The 15,511-nt window shown below is 38.6% G+C and overlaps 3 protein-coding genes across 3 annotated transcripts; 1 reads left to right on the top strand and 2 right to left on the bottom strand.

Annotated features, from left to right (window-relative positions):
• Positions 1-741: 741 nt before the first annotated feature.
• LOC139198548 (uncharacterized) lies at positions 742-1,506 on the bottom strand. Its single transcript, XM_070827440.1, has one exon. It carries the CDS (start codon positions 1,504-1,506, stop codon positions 742-744), a length of 765 nt encoding a protein of 254 aa, XP_070683541.1.
• A 4,750-nt stretch (positions 1,507-6,256) lies between these two features.
• On the top strand, positions 6,257-9,994 carry LOC139187429 (syntaxin-132-like). Its single transcript, XM_070805272.1, has 13 exons — positions 6,257-6,520; positions 7,278-7,391; positions 7,659-7,715; positions 7,905-7,953; positions 8,247-8,335; positions 8,423-8,496; positions 8,595-8,637; positions 8,720-8,780; positions 8,903-8,928; positions 9,020-9,097; positions 9,200-9,280; positions 9,356-9,421; positions 9,532-9,994. Exons 1-13 carry the CDS (start codon positions 6,503-6,505, stop codon positions 9,694-9,696), a joined length of 921 nt encoding a protein of 306 aa, XP_070661373.1. The 5' UTR covers positions 6,257-6,502; the 3' UTR covers positions 9,697-9,994.
• Positions 9,995-12,198: 2,204 nt separating this feature from the next.
• Positions 12,199-15,268, bottom strand: LOC103442594 (isocitrate lyase). The gene is made up of 3 exons (XM_008381401.4): positions 15,155-15,268; positions 12,818-14,420; positions 12,199-12,602 (listed from the first exon to the last, which is right to left on the bottom strand). Exons 1-3 carry the CDS (start codon positions 15,182-15,184, stop codon positions 12,508-12,510), a joined length of 1,728 nt encoding a protein of 575 aa, XP_008379623.3. The 5' UTR covers positions 15,185-15,268; the 3' UTR covers positions 12,199-12,507.
• Between the last annotated feature and the right edge of the window lie 243 nt (positions 15,269-15,511).

Genomic DNA, 15,511 nt, shown 5'->3' with positions numbered 1-15,511 from the left:
CATATGCCTTACTAAGGTCAAGTTTAAGAGTGAAAGAACCCTCCCAGCCCCATCTCTTATTATGTAAATAATGACCAATTTCTGATGCCACCAAAGTATTATCAGAAATCAAACGACCAGGCATAAACGCACTCTGATGTGAGGAAATTATTAAGCTCAAATATTTCTTCAAGCGATTTGCAATCACCTTTGCTCTGATCTTATAAATAACATTACACAAACTAATCGGACCCAACTCGGACATCTCATGTGGCTGACTCACTTTGGGAATCAAGACAACATGAGTAAAACACACCTCTCGGAGCAGCTACCCGAAGTGAGAAAAGATCGGACCGCACTCACCACATCATGCTTAACCACATGCCAAAATTTCTAGAAAAATTGAGGTGACATACCATCCGGTCCCGGAACTTTGGATGGGTACATTTGGAAAAGGGCCACACAAATCTCCTCCTCCGAGTACGGCATAAATAAGTCCTCATTCATATCGGTAGTAACCCGTGGTGAGCAAGCTCCCACAACCTCCTGCACCGCATGGTCTAAGACGCCCCGAGACTGGAAAATATTCTGAAAATACCCTACCTCTGTGTCCTCAATGCCATCCCTCGTATCCTACCATACCCCAGTCGAATCTCGCAACCCTTTAATATGATTCTTCCGTTTACGGTTAGACACACGTAAATGAAAGAATTTCGTATTTCTGTCCCTCTCCAGTAACCACTGGACTCGAGACCGCTGCCTCTAATAAGTCTCATCCCTTCCCAGAAGTAGATCCAAACGCTTCATCAATTCACCCCTAGCTTTATGAGCCGTAGTCGAAGGAGGTTGTTCAAAGAGCACTCCTAACTTATCACGGACCTTTGCAATCACTGCCTTCGCAAACCCGAAAACCTCCTTTTGCCAAGCAAGCAAAGCGCACTTGGTGAACTGAATCTTCTCGTACAATTGGAAGAGAAAAAGACCCACTGCTGGTTTACTCCATGCCGAGCTAACAGTTTCCTCACAACTCTCCTCCTGAAGCCACATATCCTCGAACCTGAACCGTCTACCCCTCTTTTTACTAGGCAACTCTACCACACTCCTAATCTTCACTAGAATAGGAAGATGATCCGACTTCGAAGGATTGAGATAACACACCCTTGTCACGGGAAATAAATTAAGCCACGGTTGGGATGTGAGAACCCGATCAAGTCGACATCTAACCTCGTCATCCCTGTTATCCGTCCAGGTATACTCAATCCCTATAAAGCCCAGATCAATTAACTGACATGCATGGATCGCCTTCCGGAATCTATCCATTTGGCTTTCCCTACGTTGATTACCACCCAACTGCTCTTCCATACTAAGGATTTCATTGAAATCCCCCATGCATATCCACGGTAAAGGACTTCGTTGACCCAAACTCTTAAGTAATGCCCATGAAAGGTGCCTATTTGCTGTGATCGGATGACCATAAAATCCAGTTAATCTCCACTTCTGCTTCGCCCTGTGAACCCTACATTCCATGTCTATATGGTTTGTTGAAGAAGATAATACCACAAGCTCCACCTCATCCATACAAAAAAACAGCCAACCCCCCCAATCTCTCATTACTCGCCGCTGCAAAAAAATTATCAAACCCCAAACTACATTGCTTCTGTAAAATCACACTCTCACTACATTTTGTCTAAGAAAGAAAGACAATAAGGGGACGATGTTGTTGGGTAAGCCCCAACAAGGCCTGAACTGCACAAGAGTCCCCCAATCATTGGCAGTTCCAACATAAAGTATTCATTGCGAAAGGCGGGTGTGCTCGCCGACACCACCCACCAATGGACTATAACAAACTTTATTCACAGGTACCGACCCCATAGTTCTAGCAGATAAGAATACCTCACGCGATCGCTTCACACCCGTTACCAAAGACACATCTAACACCGAGCCAACAAGCAAACTCAGGTTAACACCACTACTTCCATGCCTAACCTTACGCATTTTACCACTCAACCTCTGTGACCTTCGTACACCACCAACCACCTATGACCTTCCCAAGGTAAATTGCAGGCTACAGTTAATAGGAAATAGTCCCCCGAGTAATAGTGTAGTATCATTATCCATAGATTGCACCCTACTCTCACATACCCGACCCGGCCCTACACCCCCACTGTGCGACACCTGCACTCCCACTCCCATCTTCGTCTCCCCCACACCCACTGATTGCTCAAAGTGAACACTGTCTCTGTGAACCACCTTAATGCCGACAGCGACACCCAAACCTAAGGAGAACCTCGGCGCCTTCATCCTCCACTCACCATTATTACATGAGTCCCCGAGGTTTCCCACCGAGCCCAACGTAGGGTTACCAGCCTGTAGCAACTGGCCATACAGTACACAAATATCATCCACCACTCCACCTTTAAAGAGATGACATTGGCTGCATTTATGGTCAAGTAACCCGCAAAGGAAACAATATGTCGGCAGACGTTCATATTGCACAAGAACTCTAATAAGCTCCCCACCCTCCGAGGAAGGAACCTCAGCTACACACCCCGTCGGATAGGTTGAAACACATCAATGGCAACCTTGATCCACATATAGTCACCAAAACAGAAATCGTTAGCGCAATAAACCTGCACACATCGCCCCAAGGCTGCACCAATAACCTCCATCGTCTCTCTCGACATAAACGCTGGAGGTAGGCCATAAATGCGAACCCAAAAACATTGCTCCCGCAGTGGAACGTCAACCAGAACCTGGAACTTGTTAACTTCCGCCAATAGCAGTAAGGACTTACCGAAGAACCATGGACTGCCCTTAAGAACCAAACGGGCTTCCTCTTCAGAGTTAAAACTAAAAAGGATGTGATTATCCCCAATCGCCGTGGCCTCCACATTCGCCTTAGGCCGCCAAAGATCTTTAATCACCCCCATAACAATACTAGGCCTCAAATACTTACGGGAGAAAACCTTCCCAACCAAGAAGAATTTCGAAACCCTAAGCCTTTCTGTCGCCGTGTCACTGATCACTACCTCCAGATTCTCTGACTCTGACAACTGCAATCCTAAATTAAAAAGTCAGAGAAACCGATCCATCCTATCACTGAAAGGAGAACGAACCGCCGTCTCGACCCACTCCGTAACAGCCGCCGCTCATAGACAAAACCCTAGACTCGAAACCCTTATGTGTCGTGAGGACGAAGGGACTTGTAATTGGTATAGCTTTTTTATCTTGTTGATTAGTTATGAATAAGGCGTTCAAAATTTAAAAAAAAAAAAAAAAAAACTTACCATAAACAATTCTCCTACTGCCAAGACTATAAAATAGGGGAATGAATAAATACTAAATATCAAAAAAAAAAATTGTTGACATGTAAAAATATTTATTATAAAAGTTTGACGTGAAAAAAATTAAAGACTTTGATAAAAAAATAATAATAATAAAGTTTGAGTCAATAAAAATTAGTGATTTTTTTTTGCCAAAAGTTGGATTAATATTAAATACAAATCGAAATGTTTACATCAGATATCAAAGTGTTAAACAACCATTCTGGTTCAAAACCATCCCAAGAATGACTACCCGCCATACGCATGGCATAAGATGCCACCATATGCGCAGCCTCATTACAGGCACGAGGAGCATATAAAAACTCAATAGCTTCAAATTGTTGCTTCAAAATACTTATATCCCACAAGATACCATCCAAAACCGCCCCCGATTGTATACGGCCATGAATCATATCAACAAGAACCTGGGAGTCAGTCTCCAATTGTATAGAGGTAAAGCCTCTCTCCACACAAGCCACCAAAGCCACCCGCATTGCTTCTGCTTCCGCTTCCGCCATAATACTTGAGACACAAGGAATTTTTCCAATACCACAAGCACCATTGAAAATGCCCACAAAATCCCTAGCCACCCACCCAACACCACCTATACCTGTCTGACTACACCAAGCACCATCACAATTAATTTTAAGAGTTCCAAAAGGTGGCTTGATCCACCCATGAGAGCCTTCTCTTCTCACTTGCTACCCACGGGGAGATTGTTGCACATGTGCTTCGTCACATATCACCAACTCCTCCCATTGTTGTTTAAGTAATTGTATGGCAACAAGGGGTTCTATTGCAACCTTCTCAAAGACCAAGCTGTTACGACATTTCCATATCCTCCATAGACCACCAACCACTCATTGCATCAAGTCACAAGCCTCCCCCTCCTTACCATATTTTGCACATAACCACTTCCAACATTCCAAAAAATCACCCCTGCCACCATATCTACATCTAATTGAAGTGGGGAGCCAAACCAAAAAGCACGGGCAAATGGGCATCGAAAAAAAATATATACTTGTGTTTGCACCTCATTTTCACAAGAGAGGACAAGTATTCTCCAAATGAATCCCCCACCGTTGTAAGTTTATACGCACTACCAAAATGATTAACGACAGAACTTAATTTCTCTCTCTCTTGGATCAAAACCTTTCATTCAATTTCCCAAAAATAAAGATTTTTTTTGGTAACCTAATCAAAAGAGCATTGTACAAATAAATTGGTATTTAAGGGTTACTATCTTTCAAGTGCCAGCAATAATCTCCACTAATTAAGCTAAAAAAGAAAAAGGTTCTTTCTTTTTCTTTTACTGTATTTTGGTTTTCTTAATTTTCTGTAACCTATTGTCGGAAGAAACGACCAAATCCTCAAAGATCACGCAGCTCACCAACATAAACAATGTAATATTAAACAAAATTATAAATAATAAACAAAGTAAAATATTTGCTAAAACTGTTGTTTGGAATTGAGTAAACTGTCATTTAACCCCCTAAACTATCACGTGAGTTTCAATTTCCCCCCTGAACTATTTTTTCAGCCAATTGACCCCCTAAATTATATTAAAGTGGCCAATTAACCCCATACCGTTAAATATCTTTAACTCCATCCAATTTTCTATTAGAAAGAGTCATGTGCTTGGCACATGACTACCTTTTTACATTTTATGTCTAAATCTTTACAAAGAAAACATATAAAATAAATATTAAAAAAAAAAAACATACAAACCCTAAACTTAATCATTCAAAATAATAGAAAAGGTAAGGCTTTTTATATTAACACCCCACAAAATGTTGAATGCACCCCATATTAAAATTTAATATTAAATGACTTATTTACTCCACTATGCAATGATAATTTTGACCTTATTAGGTTTAAAAAAAAAATTTATAAATACATCCCAAATCACTTTTAGCATATTATTTATCTTCTCAACTATCAAAACCCTCTCATCCTCCATTGTTGAACAAAATCCTAACCAATGAAACTACAAACATGTTGATTGAGAAAAATTGTTTTTGATGAATGAAACATGAAATCGATGTTTCTAAAGCTTCACATGAGGTAAGACTTCACATTTTTCATTGTTTTAGTGATTTCGATGACATCGATAATTATTTAATCTTGCGTTTGCTACATTATTTTTCAATATGAACCCTAAAAGATGAATATGAATATGAATATGAATATATAAGTTTATTTTTCAATATGAACCCTAAAAGATGAATATGAATATGAATATGAATATATAAGTTTAAATAATGCAGCAAACGCAAGATTAAATAATTATCGATGTCATCGAAATCACTAAAACAATGAAAAATGTGAAGTCTTACCTCATGTGAAGCTTCAGAAACATCGATTTCGTGTTTCATTCGTCAAAAACAATTTTTCTCAATCAACATGTTTGTAGTTTCATTGATTAGGGTTTTGTTCAACAATGGAGGATGAGAGGGTTTTGATAGTTGAGAAGATAAATAATACGCTAAAAGTGATTTGGGGTGTATTTATAATTTTTTTTTAAAACCTAATAAGGTCAAAATTGTCATTGTATAGTAGAGTAAATAAGTCATTTAATATTAAATTTTAATATGGGTGCATTCAACATTTTATGGGGTGTTAATATAAAAAGCCTTACTTTTTCTATTATTTTGAATGATTAAGTTTAGGGTTTGTATGTTTTTTTTTTTAATATTTGTTTTATATGTTTTCTTTGTAAAGATTTAGACATAAAATGTAAAAAGGTGGTCATGTGCCAAGCACATGACACTTTCTAACAGAAAATTGGATGGAATTAAAGATACTTAACGGTAGGGGGTTAATTGGCCACTTTAACATAGTTTAGGGGGTCAATTGGTTGAAAAAATAGTTCGGGGAAAATTGAAACTCACGTGATAGTTTAGGGGGTTAAATGACAGTTTACTCTTTGGAATTTGTATGTAACGCCCCTTTCGTGTAATCGAGTGGGCTGTTATTTGCTTGTCTGTCACCTTTTGTTTTGCATCTTCCTTTCTTTCCTTCTATTTTTTTCATATTTCGCCGGCCACCCAACAAAGCCAACGACTTCATCACTCCTCCTACAGCTGTCTCTCTCTCTCTCGCTCTCTCTCTCTCTCTCTCTCTCTCCCTCCCTCCTTCACCATCTCCCAACTTTACTCTCTCTCCCCCTCTCTCTGTCCGGCCATCTGATTTTGTACAAGATGAACGACCTGCTTACGGTAATTGGGTTTTCAGTAAATTATTGATTAAATTGTTTGGTGGCTGTTTTTGAAGTGACAGTTTAGTTTGTAGTCTCTTGGAATTGTAATTCAATTGCACAAGTTAGTAGATTTGATAAATGTTGTGAATTTGGGGTTTTTGTGATTTGCTCTAGAACAAGGTTGATGCTTTTTGGATTGGATTGGTACCCTTTTACTGGTGATTGACTAATGACTACCTGACAATCTTTATCTGAGATTTTTATGTGAATTTTAAGTTTTTGGAGAATACCCACTTGTAATTTGAGACGAATTTTCAAATGGATAAATCAGATTTCACATCAGATTTGAGTTTGACTGACTGAAAGGGGAAATTCTGTGATAAAAACGAAAATAGTCTGAGTTTTCAGCCTCAATCTGATTGTCTTGCGTAGAATCCAGTGGTCCCAAAAAATCGGAAGTCTTTGATGTTTGAATATGTTGTTCCGAAGTTTAGTTAGCAACTGAACAGAGAGTTTGCTGAATTCTATCACAAAGACTGCATATTCACTGCATTTTTGTTAACTATGCTAATAACATTGATGTCAGATCGTTTGTCAAACAGTACCATTGACATAAAAACCATCTGCACCTGAATTTCTAAGTATTTTGAATTGAATTTGTGATCGGTTAATGTGTAACTACGTTGCCTCTTCCTTCGAATGATTAGGAGAAAATTAATGTTTATTTCAGCCAGTTGTGTTCAGTGCTTATATTGTGTAATATGCTATGGCTTTAGGATTCATTTGTTGGTGAAGCAAAAGCTCAGACTTCTGGAACAGATGATATTGAAATGGGAAGGCCAGTTCCACATAGCTATTCCGATGCAGGGATGGACACTTTCAATAAGCAGGTATTTCCTATCCACAAAGTTCCATTTGATTGCAGACTGCTTTGCAAATTGGAAATGCAACCCATTTAATCTATTTGGGATTTGTGCAAATTATTTTCTTTAGATTTAGAAGAAAGAAATCCCTTATCTGACACATTCGTTATGTTTCTTCTTAACCGTTAGCTATTGGATTATATGGCATTTGCTTTTTTGTTTACCTTTTCTTTTCATTTTCTTCAACGCTTAATCAGTTGCTTTGTCCTGATCTCTTTTGTTTTTCGAATTTAGATACAAGAGATTGAGAAACAGGTGGATATGCTCTCCGGGCTTCTTAAAAAACTTAAGGTAAGCATGTGTGTCGTGTCATTCATAGCTATGTTGAGTTTGTATAGACGTGCTTCTACATTTTAATTTTCCTGGAATTGGGGTCTATTTATCATTTATCTGAATTTGATTGGCACTGGGTGAATGTTTCTGGTCTAGGATTTTCTCTAACAGTTAACTAGAAACTTACTGTTGAAAATTTTCCCATAGGATGCAAACGAGGAGTCGAAGTCTGTTACAAAAGCATCTGCCATGAAAGGTATAAGCTATTTTCCAACTCAGTCATAGTTTCAAAAGCTTGCACCTAAAAGTGAAATTTCGTGAGTATTTTTGTGTTACAAAAAGTTGACAGTAAATAAGCTTGTAGTCAGCATGGATTAATTTGCTAGGTACAAAAAGTTAAACTGTAAAAGTGACAATTTTTAAGCAGACTTGCCAACTGCTTGGAACTTGGAGAAATCCCTTGCTAACTGTTTCATGGTGCATTATGCTTTCTGATTTGTTATTCTCTGCTCTGTCTGCTGTACATTAAGACCATTATCCTTTTTTCAGCAATCAAAAAGCGGATGGAAAAAGATATTGATGAAGTAGGAAAGATTGCACGTGGTATCAAAGCGAAACTAGAAGCAATTAGCAAAGATGTAATATTTTAATAATTCTTTCTTTGATATGCCAACTTCATCTAATATTTTTCGGTTTTGCTAATGACTCCCTTATCCTGTCCCCAGAACTTAGCCAACCGACAAAAACCTGGATGTGAGAAGGGAACAGGTGTTGACAGATCGCGGATGAACATGACAAAGTTAGTAGAGTGCTTATATTTTGTGTAGAGTATTTAATTTTGTATATTGGATTGATGGTCGAGCAAGTTGACTTATAAGCTACTTTTCTGTTTGGCAGTTCATTGACAAAAAAGTTTAGGGAGATAATGATCGAGTTTCAGGTATGTGTATATAAATTCTGCTTGTTACCCTTGGACTCATTTATCCCAACACTTTTTTGCTCATCAACGTTTTATGTTTCAGACCCTCAGACAACGAATCCAAGATGAATATCGTGAGGTTGTGGAGAGAAGAGTCATTACAGGTTAGCATGCCTTTTCAACACAAACAAGTAGAACTTACAAACTACATATTAAGACAATGTGTTATGGTTCTATCTTCGTATTCCTTATTGAGTGATCATATCTTTACACATTACACTTGCAGTTACGGGAACCAGACCAGATGAAGAGGTGAGCCGGGTTTCTAATTACCGAATTTGAGCTTCAAAATTATATTAATGTGAATGTGTTCCTAATCCGCCGAATATGGTGACTGTATTAGACAATTGACAACCTGATAGAAACTGGAAATAGTGAGCAAATATTCCAAAAGGCAGTTCAAGAACAGGGACGAGGACAGGTATACTTCTCTTGAGTTTTGTTATATTTGATTTTGAGATTTCCTTCCACTTTGGAAAAATTTGTGAGAGTTATATTGGGTACTCTGAACCTCTGATTACAGGTACTAAATACGTTGGAAGAAATTCAAGAGAGGCATGACACCGTTAAGGAAATTGAGAAAAAGCTACTTGACTTGCATCAGGTATGTGTGCCGTAACATGAGGTTTTGTCCGTCTACTTGAGAAACTAAACCTTCTAATATGTTTTAAATTTTCAGATCTACCTCGATATGGCAGTCTTGGTCGATGCTCAAGGAGAGATTTTAGACAATATCGAATCTCAGGTTTAATTCTACTTTTGCATCCTTGAACATATGTTCGGTCTGCATATATGCTCGCTGCGTGTGTAATTGTGTATTGCTTTGTGTTGTGTGTTGATGGGAATCTTATCCAGGTTACGAATGCAGTCGATCATGTTCAATCTGGGAACACTGCGCTTCAAAAAGCAAAGAAACTCCAGAAGAACTCCCGAAAATGGATGTGCATTGCAATCATTATTCTCTTAATAATAGTAGCTATTATAGTCGCTAGCGTCCTCAAACCATGGAAAAGTGGCTAAGGGTGCTTGAGTTTGCCCTTGTCTCTTCACCGTGTAATATAGACGGGTTGGTTGGGAGGTTATTTTTTGGTTTCACATCTGTGAGGACCGAGGAGAGTGTCTTTACTTCTTTGGTTGCGATTTTTCGGTGTCCTTTCTTCTTCTTCCTTGGCTATAAATGTTTTATCTTTGTGTGTGTATTCTTGTGAAGCTTTGGTTTATTGATGGTGGTGTGTCTGCATTTCAGACTGCGAATTGAAAACGATTGTAAACTTGTCCTGCGGCAAAGCATTATAATTTCTCTTGATTTTATTGACAATTTGACGCTTTAAAAAGATTCACCCTTTGTTTCTTTTACATTTTCAAATGTCACAAATAGTAGCATGCTTAATAAAAACGTATAATCAATTCATTTTTGTCCTCACGTAACATATAAAAAAAATGAATTTGGCTTCTATAGTTATATTATTTTAAAATGTTAATATTAGTTTAATCTAATCTATCTTTAACTAAGTTTTTTGTATTAATAATCTATCTTCATCTAAGTTATTCTTACAAGCAATTTTCAAAACTTGTTTTTATATATTTTTTTTATATTAAATTGTGCACGTATTTATCTTATATGCCAGTTTGCCACTTTCTACTTCATCCCTTTCTTGAATCAAAACCAAAAATTGATTCCATATGATTATTCTTCAAAAAGGTTGTTGGTAACCCTTTTGTCTCCTAGTCTTTTGCAAAAATGGCCTCCTTATTCTTGGGGTGTGGGATGAAGATAATGGCAATGGAGTCCAAGCCTAGTTTTCACCACTTTGAAAATTGCGAACAAATCCATGCAACCACACCTAATGCCAAGTGACATCTTTCAACAAATGAGTTTTTGTATGAGCCGGTTATATATAATGTTTTTCTCATAGCATGCATTTAGGTTTCATTGCCAAGTAGTGAGATTTACTTTCCATCGGGCAGGCTGTGAGAGAGAAGTTATATATAATCGACAAATTCGACCACCTTTGTTCTAAGTTCTAGCCTAAGCCTTGTCTATTATACCTTAGCACAACAATTATTGTACTTCTGTTTTTCCTCTCATTCAAAGAGAACCAGTCTATAATTTATGTCCATATATACGATGGTTAAAGTTTTTTAGGACGGTTTTAAACTAACTATAATTACTTGTCATAATTTGATTTCTATATGTGCTCGTTTGAGTTGAACTGACAAAGTGAAGAATTTTTGTACATCTTGGTTGCACACATGTGCATATACCACTATGTTAATGTTCTTTTACTCGACAATCTAATGTGCTACGTTGTCATAATGTTTATCATGCGCGCTTCTTCCTAATTATTTGTTATATTGATTGTGTAACAAGAAAACCCTAAAGTTCTCTTAGCATCAAATACAACTTAGGTAGATTGTATGTATATTTCATTATTTGTTCATTTATGACATTAGTTGAATTTTGGTAATTGGTTACGTATTGGTAACTTGGGTTGGGTTGGTTTGGGCTCATAATTCACCAATAGGGCTTCTTAGACCTTGGGTTAGTTGCCTTTCATCAAACAGGTGTAACTTACTCATCATCACTGTGGTTCGGTTGTATAGTACAAATACGTATTCAATACGAATACATATTTGGTTGTATAATACGAATACCTAGAAATATCATCATCGTGGTCTATTGAGTGGTGTAGCACCACTTTAAGGACCTATACACTATAGATCTGATTGATTGAATACACTATATAATGGCTTGTTCGTAAACATACATATTTAATAGTTCATACGTATTTGTACTCTGAAAAAGCCACATCAGCTTCGGTAGTACAAAAATGTAGTCAATGAGACCTAGAAATACAATCGAATAGTTCCCTTGGCATAGAGTATTGAAAAACACATGTTTTGTTTTTTTTAATTTTTTTTTGGTGGAAAATGGAAAACACATTGATCAGTTGATATTATCTCTATTTGGTACACAGGTGACAAATGCAGTGGACCATGTACAATCAGGGAATGTTGCCCTACAAACTGCAAAGAGCTTGCAGAAGAAGTCAAGAAAATGCATGATGATTTCCATAATCTTGATATTGATCATTGCATTGATCATCGTACTCTCTATTCTCAAGCCATGGAAGAAGTAATCAGCAGTGCAAAGGTTGACAATCTTATCTTCCATCACATATATCACTCTATCATTAATCTTAAATTCTTAATAATTACAAGGTGCATGTTATTATATTTTCCATGAAAGAAGTAATCAGCAGTGCAAGAATTCCCAAAGGCATCGTGTCTATGTCTGTGTTGAACACTTAATATCCTATAAAATTGAAGTGTCCATGCAACATAAAGAACGACAGACGATTATAAGTAAATTATGAGAAATAAGAACATAAGATTCATCATTTTTATTTTACCCAGTATATCTCAGAAGGCGCCGTTTATTCACCATAGCTGATTCTTTTGGGGAATTAGGGTTTATGGTATATGCAAAAACTTGGGCAAAGAAAATGAAGAAACATAGGATTAATAGGAATGGAATGATATATTTCAAACATAGGGAAGAATATCCCATAATACATTACACGAGAACAAGTTTGGTCCTCACATTTGAGACCACTAGAAGAAATACACTAGAATGCACTAGGTAGCAAAAACAAAAAATATACCCAGAAAGGCCAATCACCTGCATTATATGTTATTGCAGCACATTATTCTACACCAGTCCCCACAATAGCTGGATAATGTCCCAAAGTACTCAAGACACTCCATTCAAGTCTCTCTCTCTCTCTCTCTCTCTCTCTCTCTCTCTCTCTCTCTCTCCCTCCCTCCCTCTTACAGTCTTGCCTTGGCAATCACAACATTGCCTTCACTCAGATCAGTTGTTCCTGGCCTGGTCCATGATTCTTTGAATTGCTCTTCAGTCACTCCTGAAAAAAGTAAAATGAAACAATTTTGGTCAAGTATAAGTTACCAATAACATTTTCAATGTACTAAGAGAATCCGAATATAGGATAGGCCAGTTGGTTAGGGTAGTATGTCCAACTAGATTAAATGTATATGTCCCACCGCAGTGGAATTTGAATTTAGGATGGTATATAAATTCGACTTGTCAAAAAGAAAACTAGAAATTATAATGACTTGCCTTTGCCCATAGCAGCAGTGGAAGAAATGCCTCCCTGGACAGTCTTGAGGTACCTATCATAGAAATTAGCACCAGACCATTTCTGATGAGCAAGTGTGTCAACTCCATTGTTCCTCTCCTCCCTCTGGATCCTCTCAACATAAGCCAGCATTCCCCTCCTCGCGTAGTCCCTCGCAAAAGTGTCGATCACAAGCGCATCAGCGTGGAATCCTGCCAGCGTGATAAACTGCCAGCAGTAGCCAAGCTTGGCGATCCTAGGAATAAAGTCCACCATTTGCTGATCATTCATCCCAGATGCATCCCAGTTGAAAGATGGTGAAAGATTATAAGCCAACATGACTTCAGGCTGCCTATTCTTCACCCCCTCAGCAAATTGGGTGCACTCCACCATATCAGGGCTCGAAGTCTCCATCCAAATAATGTCAGCGTGATCAGCAAAAGCCCAGCCACGCACGACCGCTGCCATCAGAGACCCTTTGAACCTGTAGAACCCTTCTCTTGTTCTAGGCAAGTCCCAGTCCCAGAAAAGGTTCTTAAGCCCCAACTTCTCAGCAATTTCTCGCGCTTGCTCATTTGACAAACACTTTTCAGGACTAGAATAGCTCATCCATTCACTCAATCTCCTCCTTTTTTCGTGTTCACCAAGGTTCATTGCCTTGATTGCATCAGTGACACATTCAGAAAATGTCTTCAGCTGTGCCATTGAAGTCCAGTTGTCCTCAATGGCCTGCAGCTCAGCTCCTGTTTTGCCAGCAGCCATTGCTTCAGCCAAAAGGGTAGCCAAGCTCTTCCCTCTAAGATTCGGGTTAGAAGCCCCCAATATGAACTGATGATCCCTAGTGTCCACATTGGTCTGGATCAATGTAGCTGCAACTGCATCGGTTCTAGCCACCAATACAGTCTCAGTTCCCATAACATCAAATTGTAGCCTTGCAGCCACAAGTCTGTTAATATGTTCACTAACAGCAACAAGCACTTTCCCAGCCATGTGACCACATTTTTTTGTCACAGATGACTGGTCCTCAATGTGAACACCAGCAGCGCCTCGCTCCACGAAAAGCTTGCAAAGCTTAACAGTTGCCGTGGTGCCACCAAAACCGGTGTCACCATCAGCAATGATTGGCTTCAAGTAATCAACATAAGGGGTTCTAGCCCTCTCCTCCCGGCTCATGCTCATCCTCGCCTCCTTTTGCTTGCGGTCGTGGTATTGTTGAGCAAAAAACAAATGCTCCACCTTGTTTGGGACGGTGTCATAAGGGTAGTCAGCAAGGTCGGGACCAGGCTCATTGGTGCTGGTGTGTGTGGACGAGCATTGCCAACCGGAGACGTAAATTGTGTCCAAGTGCTTGGCCATCATGGTGACCTGGACGGGGTCTAGGGCACCGAAAGTTCTTGAGGATGTGCCATTGGCTTGGTGATTTTTGAGAGTTCTCCACAGCTTTTTGGCCATTTCATTTGAGCCATAGCTTTGTCTTAGGGTGCCCCTTAGTGCCACAACGTCTCTAGCTGAGTATGGTCGTTTTGTGAGCTTGAACCTCTCTGAGCCCCACCATGCCTGCACCTCTGCGACTTCTGCCTCAAACCTTCCTTCTTCTTCCATTATCTGTATACACAAGTCTCACCAGTTACGAACATGTGGAAACCAATTTTCATTCCGAACTTTTTAGCTCATTCTAATTGTAAATTCATTCATTTGTGTTCCAATATCCAGACTTATAGTGCTGACCAAAATTTTATCCAGCGGTTCTTCAAAACAACATCAACTGCATACATAATCATTATATAGAGAAATGTAAATTTAGGTACATAATCTTCCGTAAAAGAAGGCTATACTTTTTACTTAGCAAATTCATCAACTTTTAAGAGTGCTAAGTTCCTCTTTAACCAAATTCACCCCTATATCTTTCACTCAAATGGCAACCATGCCTTGTGAACTCTAGTGTTTCAATTTAATTTTCTCTCCTTTTTAAACATAACATTGACCCTGATTAAAAGGTCTAGCTCTCGGCGCAGTGGAAAAGGAGTGAGACCTACGAACAATAATAGGTCTAACACCTAGAATCTGCTACTGTGAGAGCTCGTCAGCATAGAAGTTTGTTTAGGTGACGAGGGATACAAAACCTACCTATAAACTATGAACCAACAAATAAAAACTAGGCAAAACCAAGGACATGAACACGAATAAGTGTTTTAAAACCATTATAATGTACCAACACCATGATAATGTACCATAGAAATAGCTCAAACTTAGAAAATTCCTAGTAGGGACTCACAAGCAAGGACAACTATTAGAAAATTGGAGGAAATGAAATGGGAGAAAGGTTGTTGATGGCCTACCATTGAAGGCACTGAGTAAGATGCAGCCATGGCTAGAACTTGTTTTGGTGTATGAGCTTTGTTAAACAACTAGGAGAAGTTGAGGAACCTCCTCCAAAGTCCCCTCTATTTATAACAGCAGTGGGGAGGTAAGAATTCTTGTGACATTGATAAAACTCTACCCTTGCGGATAAGAAAGAAACAAAAATCAAGAAATTTCCACTGTGCTTTCTCAAAATTAATTTCCAATTTTTATAATGTAATAAATATATTTCATTGTTATCTTGCAGAAAAAAAGCGAAACTTGTCCCACGGGAGCTGCATTTGCAGGCACGTAGGGTGATGGCATGCACTTCTCTAACTGCCCGGTGTCACCAT

Source organism: Malus domestica, chromosome 09, assembly GCF_042453785.1.
Source record: "Malus domestica chromosome 09, GDT2T_hap1".
NCBI classification, from domain to species: Eukaryota; Viridiplantae; Streptophyta; class Magnoliopsida; order Rosales; family Rosaceae; genus Malus; species Malus domestica.
The sequence above is the reverse complement of the archived record's forward strand: the minus strand, read 5'-3'. Positions and strand labels throughout refer to the sequence as shown.